This window comes from Oratosquilla oratoria, chromosome 29 (genome assembly GCF_046742065.1).
Source record: "Oratosquilla oratoria isolate Oo_2021 chromosome 29, ASM4674206v1, whole genome shotgun sequence".
Taxonomy (NCBI): domain Eukaryota; kingdom Metazoa; phylum Arthropoda; class Malacostraca; order Stomatopoda; family Squillidae; genus Oratosquilla; species Oratosquilla oratoria.
In genome coordinates this window covers 39,706,487-39,724,960 of record NC_134805.1, presented here as the reverse complement: position 1 = coordinate 39,724,960, position 18,474 = coordinate 39,706,487, and the positions used below count along the sequence as shown (strand labels likewise).

General features: G+C 48.4%; 1 protein-coding gene across 4 annotated transcripts in view; it reads right to left on the bottom strand.

Moving 5' to 3' along the window:
* LOC143040729 (uncharacterized) overlaps positions 1–18,474 on the bottom strand; it is a 316,050-nt gene that overhangs the window by 22,003 nt on the left and 275,573 nt on the right. For 3 of the 4 annotated variants that reach the window (XM_076212105.1, XM_076212102.1, XM_076212103.1), the window contains one exon: positions 13,948–13,995. The exons of the other annotated variant lie outside the window; for it this stretch is intronic. In XM_076212105.1, the coding sequence (XP_076068220.1) occupies positions 13,948–13,995 (48 nt within the window). The remainder of the gene's footprint in view (positions 1–13,947; positions 13,996–18,474) is intronic. 4 annotated transcript variants of the gene reach the window in all.

Below are 18,474 nucleotides of genomic sequence, written 5' to 3'. Positions count from 1 at the left end.
TTCACTTTTGCTGTCGAATGGCCTCCCCACCGCCACTAGCTCTCGGGGCCCTCCTTTGCGGCCCTGCTAGGACCGCGCGCGCGTCGCCGTCGCGCCAAGCCATGCTACCAGCCCACACAGAACACAAATACTGTGCGTAAACACAAACTGTTTTATTATTGATCGTCAACAAGTATTCCGCGAGAGATTTTGTTGAACTTCATCAGCTTTCGTTCTAAATAATCCTAAGGTTTAGTGTGCGCTTGAACTTCGACCAGTGGAGCTAAAAAAAATAGTAAGTTTAAAATCGAAACTGAAATAGAAGGTACTGAAGAACGAATAAATAGCATTATCACAGCAGGAGTTAAGTTCCCTTTCATTTATAAATACTGACGCAGGTAACCAGGACAAGTAAATACTCGAATATATCCGCGCACATATACAGTCATGGGTCCACACGTTTACAGCCACCGACTCCTAGCTCAACGTACACACGCACACACACAGGCCTAAAGTGTGCCACTAGGTCAGGCGAAAGTGGATGGTGGGCTTGTGCAACGCTTAGCGGCCGGCACCCCCTCACGACCCCCCTCCCCCTCCACTCCATCCCCTCTTTTCCTTCTTCAACCCTCCGTCTTTCTTTGGAACTCTTTGTTTGCGTCATTTTTACAACTCTATCACCAACAGCATTTCCTTCCCGGGTCGCCACCGCTGATTGAGATTTCCTCCTCCGCCATCCGCGTCCGTGCTCGCACACGTCTTCCCTTCAGATCCTCTTCCTCGTCCTCCTTCAAGTCAACGCTTCCCTAAACTCTTCCCGAGTCTCTTGATGTGGTTTGTAATCTTCACTTCCCTATTCATGGTCTTCCAATTCCTGTCGAGGCCCCATCCACCAACCCTTCTTCCCGTTCCCATGTCGCCCTGTCCTTCACAATCCAACATATACACCTTCCAACCACAAGCTATCGTCGTTATTTGACATCCAAAATCCCCAACGCACATTTTCGTAACTTCAACGTGCAAAGAAACGAGAAGGGCACGCCAAGAACCTTTCCTTCCTTACATGCACTTTGACATCAACTCCCATGTCATGTTCTCCTGTGACCCTCATTCGCTCGCCTCCGACGCTGCTGTCCCGTTTATTAGTCTGGAACGTGAAACTGGATGGCCGCAGTGGCGACCTAGGTAGCTATCGAAAGGGGGTGATACTTACTGAATAGATATGCTTGGATGATCATTCAGGCATGGAGTATAGAAATGTATCGCAAACACACACGAGAATGCATGAATAAATTACATTAATGCCACCAGGGTGGTAATAATTGTACTACAGTACATTCCTTGCTTCAAACGAAAGAATGACCGTGCCGCGTCCACCCCCTTGTGAGAGTTTGTAAAAGAGCGCATCCGTCCTGCGCCTAAAGAGTGAGAGTGCCTACGTCTGAAGCGAGAGTGATTTGCAGGGCGGCACTGCCATCGGGTGACACATTTCGTGCTGCCGAGCGAGCAGCGGCGGTCAATCTACTGCCCTAACCTGGCGAAACAAGGGCCCTTCTGAAGCAGAGGGGTGCGTCAAGTGGCACGAGGCAGCCTAAAGAGAGAAGGCTGGGGGTAGCAGTGGTAATATTGTGAAATTCGTGGTTAATATTGCAGCCGTTGATGGCGAGGCTACACTTGAGGAAGTTGAAAGGTTTGGAGAACATAGCACAGCGTCCGTGTAACGAACTAGAATATTGTCACCTTATATATCTTTCGCAATTCGCAGACTACACACAGCAGCTCTAGTTTCATCCATATATTACAACTCTTCGCAGCGCGACAACTAATCCCACTAATGGTGGCCAAAACACACCCATGCAAACCAAACACAAAGATCACCCTACCCAATGAGTCCACGGCGTCGGGGAGATCAAACGGGGGCCTGCCTCTACACGACAAAGGTAAAAATGTTCAATGTCTCGGAAGTCTAATATTGAAAAGATGGAAGGCGGGAGTATATTGGACGAGGCGAACACGGGTGGGTGAGAAGGCTCACAGAGCGGGGAGGGGGGGATTGTTATGGAGGTCGTACTTCCTTAGAGGGGTTGTGAAATCGGCACCAACGCAGTTACCTACGACTAAAAAAATTCAACTTTGCCACTGTTAGACCTAACTAAGTTAGATAAAACCATGCCTATTTCCTAGGATATCTTTACAAGCGGCTTGACACGTTAAGCAACGTGAAAAGGAGATTAAGTCAAGAGAGAGTTGGTTGACTTCCTGGTTTCACTCCCTTTCACAGCTACAATAACAAATTCCTCGCACATCTTCGTAACTCTCGCTCCCCCATTCACTTTCTCGTGTCAAGATCCATCTCGTTTTTCTCAGGTGATCCACCCGCCATCCTGTCGCTACGGGTGGGTGGAAACTTCGTTAGCTTAACTATGCTATTTTAGTCGCTCCCTTGACGTAATGCAAGGGAGCGGGGACGCGACAGCAGCAGCCGACATCGCCAATAGTTATCAAGCTTTACCCGCCATTTCTGTTTACATTCCGCATTTTGGCGCCAATCCCAAACGGAAGTTCCATCGCTTCCAACATAATTCGTAACCGTCTCAGACGCTTACAAACGGTGTGCACGGCAACTGTGAAGCATACAAACATCAAGCGCCCAAGATATTACGGACAATTGTCTCGCACAGTCTAGGAAAAACTTGAACTTAAAGCAGAGAAACATTAGAGAAATTAAAACCCTATACTAAGATTGCACCATTTGCATGATGACTCAGGCATGCCGACAACCGAGCCAAGATAGACTAGCAAACAAGTAGCCCTACTGCACATGTGCATAAAGTTGTTTCCCCCTGCCCTCTATCACGGGAATGATATCCTGACAATTTCCCGAATACAATCCGGGCACTAGAGCGAGTGTCTTTTGTCATCACCTCATGGTATAGTAGCCTCGTCTGGATGATTCCGGCATCAAAACAGTAAGAAGAAACCGTATCTTTGCAATACGCCATCTTAAGTAATGGTGTCAAGAACGAACCCCACTTGTATAGAACTATTGATTCTCCCTCGCGTCTCCTCTTCACAACCACCCCTCCCCTCCCCCGAGCACAGGTGCATCCTTGCCAACTTCTTCCAACCGTCCGTTATCTTTTAATTGTTCATGAAGACCAACAAACAAAATTTGTCACAATACTTTCTATATCGCTTCTTTATTTATTAAATCGTCCTTCATTTAATTTATTAAGAAACTTCACTTTCTGAAGCAGCACGCATATCTATAATCCCCTACAGTTGGTACGCCTGAGTGTGTTCGTAAGTACGTATTTGTGTGCGTGGCGGGATTGTGCGTGTGTTCGTATGTCCATGCGTTTGCGTGGGCGAAGGAGGGGATATCTTGTAGCCTGTCAACGAACCAGTTCAAGGTTAGCGCGCCTGCTTCCCCTCTTCACAGCGAATAAGTGTTTTCTAAGTTTACATATTTCAATCACGAAGTATTCGCACACATCCATGCTGCATATGAAGCAAGGAAATGACTTACGTCCTAACTTTGTCCATTCTCATTCCCCTCTCTGAACTCGCAACAAACCCTTCCTCCGATTCCCCTCGAGTCTCCCCTCACTTATTTTTTTTTAACCAGGCCCGCCACCAACCCCTTCCACTTCCCGTCTGTTGCCGGCCCACTGTCCCCAACTTCCTGGTTTGTTTTTTGTTTGTTATCGCGCTTGCTCGTCAACGTGTTAAACTATGAAACAGGCACACGTACATATAAACCGACATGCACTCGTGTATGCCTTGTTTTGAACTTAAATAACAAAATATCCGTGTGAGTGTATGTGTGTGTGCGTTTCCCATGGTAGACATGGCCGACGGAAGTACACTACAACGGTTCGACTTGCACAGCCGTTGCGCGGGGAACTCCTTTGTCCACTCGTCACTGCAAGTTCCTGTGCTGAATCGCATTGCACTATACTTGCATCACACACTCAAACACACGTGTGTGCTCACACTTACAATTGGATCAGTGCAACAATTATAGTAAACTGGATGCGAATCGATAAAACTGAACTAAAAAAAAATCCTTAGACTCCAACAAATCTCACCATGGTTAAAATTAAACCCGGAAGACAAATTACAAGGTCTTTCCGTCCGCCCAAATGACCATGTCTGGATCCCGGGGACTAGGCTTATCCTCCCAAGGCCAGACGGCCTCGAATAGACTTATTTGTGGGTCCGACACCATTCAGCACATGGGAGTCTAGTACATATACTTGGTGTTATTATTCATCTAAATGACTTGTGCCTCAAACTACAACCGCCCGTGACTTAACGTTTCATCCTCTCCCTTCCACTACCACCACTTACTCGACGCTTACAATACAGAATGTAATTAACGTGACATTCCTTAAAAAGCACCATGTACACGATATCAAAGGAGGCAACTGCCGGCCAACACTGCCTTCAGGAAACGAGCTAACCGCCGCCGCTAGTGTCGTTATATCCTCCCACTTCCTTGTCCGTTCCCACCCTTCCAGTTTATCCAGTCAAGCAACGCACTTGACTGACGAAGCGGCCGTTACTGCCCGGCCGCGTCAGCACCTGAATCCGTGCAGCAACAAGGTGACGAACACAAGGACTTTGCTGACAGCTTGGCAGCTGTGTCCTGACGCTACCTTAAACGAAGAAGCAACTTGTTAGGGCTATTTGCAGGTTCGAGTAAAGCCATGGAAACGGCGGTTGGCGCACTTGGTATTCATAACCTACCTGAATGAATATTGGGAGGAATGTTCGAGTTCAATAACGACTGGAGGATAAGACAACATATAAGAAAGTCAAACACTGCACTTCCCTGAGGCTATCAGATCTTTTTATGGACTTACGACTCCATGTGTTTAAGAATCAGCTACAAGTTACTGGGGGGAGGGGGGGTACCGCTGGTGTAGACCATGCGACGGGTGGTTTGAGTCCTCACTGTCCCCCACGAACTGCAACTATTCACACGGGTTGAAGGATACCCTCCGCAATGAGGAAAAAAGTTACCTTGAAATCATATGTAGTGGCAACGTTCAATAATTGATGCAGTGTAGAAAATATTCAGTTAAATAATGTCTGATCTTGCGCAGAGGCCAGGCGCCGTTCCAGACCGCGACCACAACGACTGTTTTGCTGCAGCCCTCCCACCTGACCTGCTTTCGACCATTGTCCCTCCTGACCTACTTCATCTCCCCCCCGCCCCCCCACCTCCACACCGCCTAGCTCTACGCGTCCTTTTCAGTGTATACCCCTCGCTCAGGATCCTTCCTCCAGCGCCGCCGCCTCCTTCCCTGAAGGACAGGGAGGAGTGGCTGCCTCCTCTGAGACGAGACCACTCCACCGGGTTCCGTCTCGCTCACTTTTCTTACCTTTGTTCCATTCCCACTCCTTCCTCCCGAACCTTGCCTGGATGCCTTCCTCCACTTCCGCCCGGAGGGGTCTGATTCAATCTGCTGGTCGTAGTAGTTTCACCAAATTATTTACAAGGCTATTCAGTTGTTACAGTCACCCGACTACCAACATTTGTGAAAAAGGAAAAGTTGGGAGCGTAAAATATAAGGAAAGAAAGCTGTACATGAAAACGAAGCTTCTGCAGTACATGCCTGGTTTGCCTATTAGTACGAACAACCCGTTTTTGTACGGTGTATCCTTGCCCCCACATCCCTGCGTCCTTGGTAGCCTGCACCATCTGTCCTTGGTTATCATTACACATTCGTATGACCTTAAAACCCCAGCCAGGCTGGCAACCCAAGGTTTCACCTTCGAAAGACTTTAACCCACCCAACGTTAAAAGGAGTTGGAGGATGCATGGTTCACCTTAATAGCAATGACAGTACTGTCAACAAGGCCTGTTAATGCTTCATGGGCTGGTTTGTTGTAAGCCTGTGCCGGAAGATCACACACAGATGCTCACGCTACTGAATTACTAATAGACCCTTGCATACAGGGTGATACTCATCCTTGCCGCCAGATCACTGAATTCCTGTGTCAACCCTCGATGTGGGACGAATTATGTACATTGGATACATTCTGTACTAGGATGAACTTTCTTCAATATGCTACCGTGAAATCTGGTAACATAATCTGTATCGACCCAATCTGAAGTACGCGAAACATCGTAACATTAAACTAAACGTGGGGGTGGGGGACGTGCGACAAGAGCTCAAAACATAATGAAGAAGAACGGGAAGGAGGCAAGATGATGTGGTAACAGCGTATAAAGATTGTGCCAGCCATGTGAATTACATGCGCGAGTAAAACAACCAATAACTGCATACAAGGAAGGTATCAAATGGCGAAAATGAGGGTTGAAGTACTCCCGTAACGACCGTGCAGGCGTAAGCCCGCGACATAAAAGATTATGGGGAGTCAGGGCTAAGAACGTGATACACTGGATTACAATGGCAGTCTCGTATCGGTGTCACTATTGTGAACCGTCCAATTCTATGGGAAGAATGTGCCAGTGGATCGGCATGGCGAGATCATGTAGGTGGTGTATCTTTTCCTGATGGCAGTAGGTGGCGGAGAAGAGGAGGGGGAAGTGAGATGGGGGGGGACGGTTGGCTGGTGCTGTCGGCTATGGGGGCTGGGCGTGAAAGTGGCACAAGGTCGTCTCTCACAGTCCCAGTGCCATGACGCCCTCCTCCCAACCCGCTCCAACCCCTTCCTCGTCATCACGTCTTCCTTCCTCGTTCCCCCCTTTATCCGTTCCGCATTCATCCCCCGTCACCGTGCATCATTCATGGACCTCTACACTCCTCTTACTTCCCATACTTCTAATTCCTGTCTCCCATTAACGTCCTCCATGTGCAAACTTTTATCAGCACAATTCGGACGCCAGCGTAACTCCTCGATTTTTAGTCAGGCCAGGCTCACCCCAGGGCTAAAACTACATTTCTCCACAATACACATGGTATTTCAACACCTCGTCTTTGGATGGAGTCCACACATTTAAACTATCCGCCATAATAGTACACAAGCCTAACAAGGAAAAGAAGCACAGGCAAAGCCAAGAAACGTATGCACGAACACACGTATACAAACTTTCTCCTGTCCCTGAGTTGGGCCACATAACATCCGGCCGCGCTCAAGACAGCCAGGTTCGAAACGTTAGTACTTTAATAGCCAAGCCACGCTTACTAATCTTTTAGGAGCCTCCCCCAATTTCCAATTTACTAGACAATCGCGCCTCTTAATGATATGGGAAAAAGAATTAGGTAAAACACGATTACAAGTAACTCGCAGACAACCACTCCCATCCCATACCTCTTTTAAATGCATCACAGGCCCCAAATACTTACGGTAGCGCTTCATAATCGCCTTCTTGTACGCTCGAGCGGCCTTGCCCAGGTTAAGAGGTTGAAGGTCTGGATCGTCCGAATCCGGAGCGCTGGTACAAGAATCTCCTTCCCGGTAGTCCGGACTCATGGATTCCCGGTAGAGATCGGCCGACCGCGCGGGGGAGGGACAGCGTTCATCCAGATACGTATCCTCGGAGTACCTCTCTTCTGGGAAGTGGTCCTCGGCGTACCTATCCTCGCTGTGTCTGTCGTCGAGGTACTTGTCCTCGTTGTGCGTGTCCTCAAGGTACCTGTCCTCATGATACCTGTCTTCACTGTGTCTGTCATCACGGTACCTCTCATCCTGATATAATCTGTCTTCCTGGTATAAACTGTCCTGGTACAATCGCTCTTCCGGGAAGGGATCCTCCGGGTAGTATCTCTCCGGGCAGGTGGTCCTGTTCGACACGCTGAGGTCCAGCGGAGCCTCGTCGTACTCGAGGATATCTGAGGCCTCCAGGCGTGGCTTCTGCAGTACCATGGTGGCGGAATTTGTTTTTCGCGCTTACTACGGGGTACTGGCAACACCTGGTTCTCTACACCCAAGTTAACCACCACTAACAAGACACAGATCAACAAGTGCCTTGGGCCTTCACTTAGGCCCAGCGCACCTCAAGCACAAACACCATCAGACATCACTGACAACACTGCCTCCGCTCAACTGGTAGTTGCAAGATCCGCTCAACTAGCTTGGCCATTGTAACGTTGGGCAAGTTAAAATCTAAACACTCTGCACTGGCCGAGAACGTCGTTTCTCCTACAGATCGAAGGCTTAACAACCACGATGTTGGGGGGAAACGATTCTCCGTGCGGTGAAGTATGGGCACAAACACTTCGGAACCCCAGCAGGACTCTGGGGTGACGCTGTTTACACAGGGCACCAATGCACACCACGTTGACTTCGGGAATAAAGAAACGCCAAGAGATAACAAGTGGCACTCAGTGACACGGGCGCCTTGCTTCCTCGCTCGACCCCCGCAGGCGCGACACCACACGGTAGATAGCGTGAGTGGACCGTTGGCAATAAGACCCGCTCCCAACCGTGGTCACATGAAGACTGGCGCCTCAGCCACTCTCCAGCTCGAACCGCCACCGCCTCCATCTCCCCCTCCCGCACCTCTCCCGCACCCACCGCCCACCCTCTCCCCATCATCCCTTTCCTCTCTTAGTTCCTATGCCACCTCCTCTGTCTTTTCCTCCTCACCCTTACGCTACTCCCTCACCCACCCACCCTCCTGGTGATGATGCAGATGACACCATGTTCATCTTGATTCAGCAAATGGATGCATACGTACGCACGTACTCGCTGTCTTGGACATGTGGAGCAATTGCTTTTGCAATTCCGGCGACGGCGAAACTAGGACAATGCCAACATGACAATCTTTCGGGGGGGGGGGGGGTTACCAGGACAAAATCCAGTGACCTGATCCGACGCACGCAACAGTGCGAAAAAGATAATCTTGACCAACGGGAACCTACAATCAGTATCGGGTGAATGTTAATAGTAGCGCACGCACGCGCTCACCACAATATAAATAAATCGACCAACTCGCAACATCTTTTAATGTAGTAATATACCCCAAATAAGAACAGGATATACCAACCACAATATAACGGGACCACTCAGGGCAGAACCATATCGCTCCTGCACAACCCAGAAGTATCCAGGTTGAATTAATAAAGAGTTAAAGAATAAAATACAAGAATTGCGGGTGAATGTAGTCAGATAATCAGAAATGAACAAGACTTTGTTTGGCCAAGGGCATATCCTTACTGACGGAGGGAACGGCCAGTTAGAAAATGGTGTAAGGATTGAGCATTGCTAATCTTTCAAAGAACAAGGCAAAGTTCCGACGGAACAAGGAAACCATTGTTTGGCAAAGGGCACATCTTTACTGACGGAGGGAACGGCCAGGTAGTAAATGATGTAAGAACTGAGCATTGCTCATCTTTCGAAGAACGAAGAAAAGCCCCGACGGAACGAGGAAACTATTGCTTTTTATTTCCAGAAACATGAGCTCTGAGGACCGGGCGAACCCACGCGTTCCCGCCAGGACCCAAGTGGTGCTGCAGCCATTCGTTCGGGATGCAACCGGGACTGATGGCAAGAGGAAAAACACAGTAATGATGATCATTGTCTACACATTCTTCCTCCTCCTCCTGGTTTCCTACTTCACGAAGACCTCGCTCGTCATCCTCGAACGATATTAATTAAGTGACCTTGTCCTCATCCCTAAGTGCTCGAGGATTCCGGTTACCACCCCTCTTAACCCTCCCCACGTTCTCGATCTCCACCGTTCATATTTCTCATCTCTGAGGTCCATTTCGTTAAGCTTCGTGACAGAGCTTCGGCTGCGAAGGGTTTAGCTACGAAGCGACCATATTCAGTGTATAACTTTTTTTCCTCTCACCAACACCGGGTAATTGAATTTTACTTATACGAATGATAAGTTACTTTATTCATCAATGGGGCGGACTTTTTGACAAATGGGAATTTATTCCGCGAGCTACAGCACTGGGTTTGACTCGTTCATGCAGAAACCCCTTGTGCAGTATTTTCCTTGTTCACTTGTAAACAGCCATATGGGTTATTTGTGATCCATGCTCATTCATTTTCGGGACTTTCTTAACGGCCCGACGCGCCGCCAGGTAGCCAGGCCATCCCCTTGCCTCTGAATTTGCCCAAGGGGCACGGAAACGTCCGTAGGAAGCACCTACACGCCTTCCATCTGACCTCGCCAGGGACCAGGGGTCAAGTACCTCCTCACTGGCGGATATGCTGTTTTTAAATACGGCAAGTGTCATCGCTCGCGGTGTATGAGTATTGAATCCTATGACACGCAACTACTGACAGTACTACCATGCCATCACACGTCATCGCTGACATAGTACCGAAATCTGTTACTGCTCTGTGTAGCTGGGATGTACCGTGAGGGCGTGTGTATTAAAAAAATGTGTACGGGCATGTTTATTGTGTACGGCGGCTGTAAAGAGGTCTATGGAAAGTTAAATGCGATTGTGAGCCCATCTCGACTGACAGGTTTGTTTATATGCATGTACATGGGTGTGCGCGTTAGCATGAAAAGTGCGGATGGTATGTATTAGCGTCCATGGGTGTCAAGTATGCTGCAAGTGCGCGGAGACTGCGTAACGAAGTTGCTGTCCACTCGCATTCCTTACTATTACTGCACTGCACGTTTCCTCTCCCCTCCTGCTCTTCTGTCATCTCCCTCTGTCTCCTCCCCTTTCCTTGCGGCGTCTTTTCAGCCGTCTTAACGAAGCGCCCTCTCCAAGAAACAGCCAACCACATTATGTCTTGGTGGCCTTCCGTCGTTGATTTAAGTCTCTCCACCTTTTTCGACTCTGCAGTGGGCAACAGGCATACGCCAACGTTCAAGTAACTGTCACAATCAACACCGCCGGCGCTATCTAAAAGCAAAGCGGCGCAAAGCAAACGATATTAGAAAAAAAGCAAAACAATTACCCACACCTTACCCCATTTCCCCCCAAACTGGAGAATGAAATACACATGACCCGCCCTCTCTTACCCGCCTCCCCGTCCCCCATTGAAACAAAAGCTTTCATCTCTTTCAAACATTTGCTCCCAAGGAAAAAATAGCAGCAAAAGATGAAACAACAGCTGTATATCCCCCGCCTGCATTACGTCACAGTAGCGCGGCGTGACGTCAATGCCAGCGCGACCCTGGACGGGCTCGACAAAGGCCTGATGACGTCAGCGCCCAGGCCTGGAACGGAACTACAAGCTCGTCGTCAACTACAGATGCTTCCTTCGCCCGGAACACTGAATGGACTAGCCATGGCCTCCATGAATGGCCCCGTTGGTTTACAGGGGGAGGCAGGGTGGGTGGAGGGGGGGGGTTAGAGGAAAGGGGCGGTGTTTGCAAGGGAGGAGCGTAGATGTGGAGGAAGGGAGAGGTGGAGGAGGTAGGGAAAGGTGGAGGAAGAGGAGTGGGGTATGCCATCGATTGGGGCAGCAGGCATGTAGGCGGAAACGTCAGGTATATGGAGAAGAGGGTGGTGAACGAGTCTGGTACATTACATGGAGGAACATGGGTAAGCACGCATTAGAGGAAGGCCAGTGTGGGCAGGGGGTGGGCGAGTGCATGAGGGGATGCTACTGGTAATGGCGAGCAGAGGATTAGGATGAGGGTACTCGGAGGAGTGTGGAAGTAATGGATGTATGGTAAATGTTTCCTCGTTCCCGTGCGTGGGTGGGTGAAATGCACTATTGAGAAAGAAACTGTGGAGGACAGAAACGGGCGAGGTAGACAACTCTAAATGTATACAAATTGGTAGAGGGGTGGGTGGATGGGTGGTCTTCGTTGGGCGAAATGTGGTTGTGAGTGAGGGGGAGATATGTTTCTTGTGAAATGGGTGCAAGAGTCAGGCGGTCGAGGAAAGAGGAATGAAGAAAAGCGAAAATTATAATATAACGAAGGAAATGACAATGATAACATAGAAGAGAGAATAGAACAGTGAGTAACTAGCATGTAGAAGATGGCAAACACGGTGATGAGATTGAGAGTAATTTGTGTGTGTGTGTGTGTGTGACAGTTGACATAGGGAGCGAGGGTATGGCTAGATGAGAGGGTGGGGGTGGGAGGGAACCAAGGAATGACTGAACAATGAAAAAGAAATGGGGGAAAACAGCGTTAGATGTGCATAGGCTGAATAAATCTGTCCAAAATACAAAGGCGCCATGGTGCAGTATGGATTCGGAGACTTCCAAAGATGGACAAATATGTGGTGTGAGTATATCGGTTCTGCAAGTCGAAAGAGGAGAAGGAAGGATGGACTAGAAGCTATCAACTGTGAGGAAATGGAGGAGGGGGCGGTGTGGGGGGGATGGGTGAAACACGAGGGAGGTAGGACAGGGCGTTTGGGAAGGTCAAGGGTGAGAGAGCACCAGCTGGCCGACCGCGCGAGCCGTGGGCGGCGGTGGCGGTGGCAGTGGCACAGCACGGGTTCGGATCAAGATTGCATGAGAGGACGGCGTGGCCATTGAAACCTGCCAGCTCGCTGGGTCAGTCGGCCTGCCAGGTCACACAGGTCGCTCCGCCATGCAGGTCACCCAAGTCGTTCAGAACATTTGGGTTATTTGATATTCATAATGATGACGGTCGTGGCAATGCTGTGCCGTGACAGACTGAATGGGTGGGTGTTGCAGCTGCGAACTGGGAGATTCTCGGGTGTCAACGACAACCTGAGGAGTGTGTCGTCGGGAATATGGTGTCAAATGAAACCACAGTAACATGGTGTTAGGTGTAACATCAATGGAGTGTAACATGTGCTTTGTGAGGGTCTATAGGGTCGACTGAGTATTTTTGTGGTGGAACAGGTTGTAGGGGAAGGACTCTCACGGTGTACTGATCATACATTGTCATATCACCCACAGGTGGTGGTGAGGAGCCTACGCCAGGAAGCGCCGAGTAGCTGCAGACGAAGCCGTCACCTTTGCCCTATAATGCGCTTTGGGGACTGTTGGGGGAGGTAATAGTCACTACTAGGAATACGGAGAGAAGTGTGTTACCGAAAAACTGCAAAGGGTAAAGAAGTGCATGAGTCTCAAGAGTGCCGTCGAGATACTCTGAATGATGACAATGTCTTCATGTTCATGGATGAAGGAACAAGCGGAACTGTCGTGTTGTACAATGCAGCACATAATACGAAGACTCTGTATACAGAGTTGATATGAGAAAACACATTCTGATAAACCCGCGCACGCGCGATGCACACGCACGAACTAACAACGCAATCCAAAAGGAAAAAAAAAAACACGTTAAAAAAACGATTCCGTCACCACCCTCTCTTCACGGAATATCAGTTTAGGAAAAAAGGCAGCTATTGCAAAAGAAGCTCGACCATGTTGCAACATTGTGGGAAAAAAACTGGTTCAGCCGCAGTACTGACCGCCATGCCATACTGTATTTCTTTTCTGTTGTCTTGCTCTCCTTCTTCCCCTTCACACCAAAAGGCCTGAATAACGTCTCCGTCTTGAGGGACGGGGCAAGACAGGAGGAGCTCGCACTCCAAATGCCAACCCCGATGTACGGAACATCTGAGGTGATACCAGGAAGGGGTCTCACGAAGGGGGCTGGGACGGGGGTAGAGGAGGGATCGAATAGAGCCAAGTATCTGTTTAATCTAACCATACCCGCACACCCGAGGTCGGGTTAATGCCGAAGCTCCTATAGGTCAAGTATGGGGAGTGCAGGACGACCAGGTAGCCAGCAAGATGGGCACAGGTAGGTGGGGATTCGAAGGCTGTAAGGACATTTAAAGGGGATGGTTACACGAAGATGTTAGGGTCAGGATATGGGGTGATGTAGGGGTGAACTGAAGGAGGGGGCTGGAGTACACAACCTTAAACCATTAATGATGCACTATTCATGTACTGTTCCAAACAATCGATCCTGACCCAAGACATCAGACCCATTTTCAGTTAATTATAAACTGAGATACAGCAGTTAACGTATAGTAAAACGTTCTCGTATAATCATGTACCAACAACGAAAGTTAGATTTGCATAGTTCTGATGCCATGGGTCAAGTCCGGATGTCCAGGTATTTTCCAATAGGTTACTCACCCAGGGGTAGCCAAGGTGCCCCATCTCCCACCGGAACGCATCGCTCACCTGCGGGGAAAAAAAAACTGGATTTAGCACAAAAAATAACAAATGAGAGAGAGAGAGGGAGAGAGGTAGGGGGGTGATACCTCGGGTATGGAAGAAGACGAGCAGTCCTGAAGACTGGGATATGAACACAACTGTGATACACGTATTTCTTCCAGGAAGACGCTACATACAACACAATAGCCTCTAGACTCTTCTTTGGTGAGATTTTCTGAGCCTCATTCATCTGTACCACAATGTTCGCCCTAGGCTTCGTTTAACGTCGATCATTTTATCAAACTAGTATCACATTGTATCTTTGTACATGGACATACAGCTGTAACCTTGTTGAAAGGCCTTTGTGTTTCCTATCTCTGAACATAAACACCTGTCTGCCAACTCAAGGTGCACTTGTTCATGACGCAAGTTCTAGGATCATTCTCACCACAGAAACGTCCGACCTTGTCCCCCCCCCCATCTCTCTCTCTCCCTTTTTACACGTAAACGGTCTTCAGCTACTTTTGGGCCACGTGCAAGTCACCCTGTCATCCCCATTTCCATTCTTATGTCGGTGTCACACTAGGCGGCGGAGCCGGATGCGGCCAGGGCAAGTTCATTTAGCTGAATAAAAATCACCTGGCGATTATCGCCAGAACTTTATACATGACCCCCTGGTTAAAACATTCACATAACCTTTCGAATCTGATTACTCATAGATATAGCCGACTACAAGCCACAACGGCGGCGCCAGACCGTGTAACACCGGACTTAATTCGCCGCGTCTCACTCACGTCCAGGTACTCAGATTGATTGTTTCCGCTGCTTAATGAATGCATAACACAGATCCGTATTCACCGGTTTCATGGAAATGACGGGAAGATGACGCCAGTGCCTGGAAATAGCGGGATGACGTCACAGCTTGTTGTTTCCGTCACCTCCAGCATTCCTGGCGTTTGTTTCCTTAGGCAACCACACTGGGCTATTTTTTCTTCCAAACTCCAATTCATCTGCGCTACCGCCCACCTCCGGAACTTTTTTTTCCGCTGTAAAGTCACTATGGCCAACTAGTTTTTCTCAAAAATTTACATGGAATGTCGTTTGATATGACGTAGGAAAATCATCTTCCTCCAGCATAAGATACCTTCCCGAGAGCTGCGTGCTGCAAATTTGCTCCAAGAGTCGGAGGAAGAGTTAGCCCAGTGTGATAACAATGCTAAAGATAAGACAGAACAACTCGTATATCATCACGAACGTCTGTCGCCTTCATTATAATTTGATAACTACCAATGGCGACAGGCCTTGGACCTTTTACAAAATTAATGTTTAATTGCATTAAATGATGCATACTGAATATTTTCTTTAAGGTAATATGCCTCAGTCATCACTGACTTTACAACTATTCCTTGTTTTAAACATTGATGATAACTGCAGCTTTGACTTCTGATACAAAAGTGCCTTAGCTTGTAAAAACGATTGCACCAGTGGCGAGTTGTATTAGTACGAAGACAAGATCAAACGAAACTTCAATTTCCAGTCGCTGGGGCCACGGTGGGTGGAAAGATAATAACGAAAAAAAAAATCGATATTTTATTGGCGACGATAAGAATAACAACAAACGTGTCTAAAACAGGAACGGCCTCTTGCAAACCCACCCTGGACAAGGGGTCAAGCACTGCCCCGACCTGCTTTTGCATTAAGGTCAGGGGTCGCTAACAAGGCCAAAGGTCAACGGTGGAAGTGCACAGGAAGCGAAAGGAAATGCTGGAAGGAAGGAGAAGAACCAGCCGGGGTTGTGGGGTAGGGGTGGGGCTGGTGGAAGATAGCTGTCACCTCTCCTTCCTCCTCCCTCTCTCTTTCCTTCTCCCCCTTCTTTCTTTCTTCACCTTTTCTCTCTCCCTCGCACGCTTTCTCCCCCATACTCTCTTCACCCCTCTCCTCTCTCCCTCTCCGTAAAAAAAGGGATTTTAGACTTCTATAGGGACTTCATAACTTAAGCGAGAACATTCTCATACTAAATACCAACCAGACGAGAAATAAGAGCCTCAAGCATCCGTAGGTTTAAAATTGTAATAGAACGACCTTCACCAACCGAGTGGGTCAAAGAATGGAATAATTTTACCACGGAGGCGATAAAATACGGTTCAGGTCAGTCTTGAACGTGTGTGGGAAAGGGAGGAGAGTTGAGGTACGAAAAATAGAAAGATGGGTGCTCGGACAAAGTTGAGGGCGGCTTTGTATCCGTTCAGGTGTTATTCAACCAAGTTCACACCTGTTCTCGGAAAGTAGGTGTTACTCAACCAAGTTCACACCTGTTCTCGGAAAATTACCAACCACATTCGTACTCCAAATGCTACAGCTGCTACTGTTCTACCACCAGCATCATCTGCTGTATCCGCATGTTCTGTTAGCACCACATTTCACCAACCCCCCCCCGCCTCCTGTTAGAAAACTAACAACCCAATTCTACCATAAATTTGAAACAAAAAAGTACTCAAAGTTAGTCCGGTTTCAGAACTTCATAACAAACTAATATATTCTCGCGTCCACGGCTCCACAGGAAGTTGTGAGCCTCGTCGGTGAAGTGTGGAGGAGTAGCATGGTGCATGGCGTTCTCCATTGCTTAAAGAATTACCGCCCGGCAAGCATATCTCGCCCAGTGGCCAAGAAGTCATGCTTGAAGTCACAGGCTAAAGAGTGTAGCCACTCCCCCCATCACCCCTTGATTTTTTTATGAATTGCATTCCAAAATATATTAAACTCTTTTAGTAAACACTATATATCTACTAAAGTAACATTCACATTATAGGCATTATATCTCTACAAAGGTAATCATGCTTTGTAGTAATATGATGGACTATATTTTGACACTGATGCCTCGTTGACACTGGGCTAGTTTAGTAGCCGCTAGTGCTAGCGACTTCTAAACTATACCTCTACTTGCCCAATGACAACTTGCCTCCAAACTATCCTAATGTCAACACTTACTTGCCGGGTAAGTTATCTTGCAGCGCCTCTTGTAAGCCATTTTTCCTTCCTCTTCCTATCCCCCTCCTTAACCTTCCTTTAATCTTCCCAATGCTAAAAAGAAACCACTTCATTTCTCTCCCTTCCTACAACTTGGCTAACTTCCTGCAGACGTTTGGGTAATATTAGTCCAGGTGTTATAATAATACACGCAACCCTTCAATTTCCTTTTTTCCCGCTATCTGTAACCTCTCCTTTTCCAACCTTTCATACTCCATCAAGGTTTTTTTATGACCCAATTAGTCTTGCTTCCCATTCACTGCTTCCCGGTTATTATGTCCCTACATAACAACTGATTCATAGAGTCTCCCGTCAGTCTTCATCAGACTGTCGAACGATAGCGATGGGGTAGGGGTGGGGTGGAGGGAGGGGTAAGTTCTTGCGGGCACTTCCGGTACAAGATTACACCTGCCCCTCCCTCCTTCGTTTCCCTAATTAGCCATCGATAGTGCCATCTTCATGTCCACCACGAACTGGTTCGACCGAAGAGGCGTTTGCCGAAGGTGGCAGGCCTGTGTGGCAGATAGCTTCCGTTGGTTTTCAGCTACTGGGACAGCGTGATGTGATTTGATATGCTGCAAGGTCGAGGCGTCACGTCATGTCGCGTCGTAAGAAGACTCGGGCCAGAACAGGGCGCAACTGGCTGGCGCGATTTGTTGTGGTGGCTGTTGTCCTGGCGACGTGTGGCGAGGCAGATCGGCCAGGCCGGGGAGCTGCACGCCTCGACAATCCACCCACGCGCACCCACGCGTGTCCAGATACGAAAGAACGCAGGGCATACACCCACGCAAGCACATCTGCGCTGAAGCTTGGGAACAATTACGAGTATGCCATATGCATGCCGTGTTAACGCAGGCACTCGAGTTCACAGACAGAGCATAATGGACAAGATATATAGGATTATATAAACTGACATGGACGAGCACACACACACACACCGGTGCGTGTACGTGTGTATGTATGCACGTATCAAAGTTCTTAAGCTTTTATGATAGTCATGAAAATTGTGCAAAAGAGGGCGGGTGTGTATCTTGATTCTGAAAAAGCCTCCGGCTAGGTACCGAAATGGAAGATGTTCGTGGAAGCTGAATATCAAAGGAAGAATCCAGGGGAAACTGCCGACCATGATGGCTTCTGGTTACGAAACATGAGAGCAGGATTCTGGAGAAGTCCTCAAGGTGGGCGGGGGAGGGGGGGGGGCACACGACGGGTCAGAGTGCCGCTGGGAGCATTGTCATGTTCCTGGTCTATGGAAAGACTTGGTCGATGGGAATGAGAACTATTTGGACACGTTTCCAGACGAAGCGAACCCTTGAGGGACGGGGGATGCATATCTGGTGAAACCTGCATGGGTTATTTGAGAGAGGTCGATTAATGAATCCCTCCTACGTTATATATCGAATGCTTCTTAGTTACATTTAATCTGCGTTTATGTTTCGAGGGGTGAGCGAGAGAGGTGATGGAACTCTTCCCCCCCAT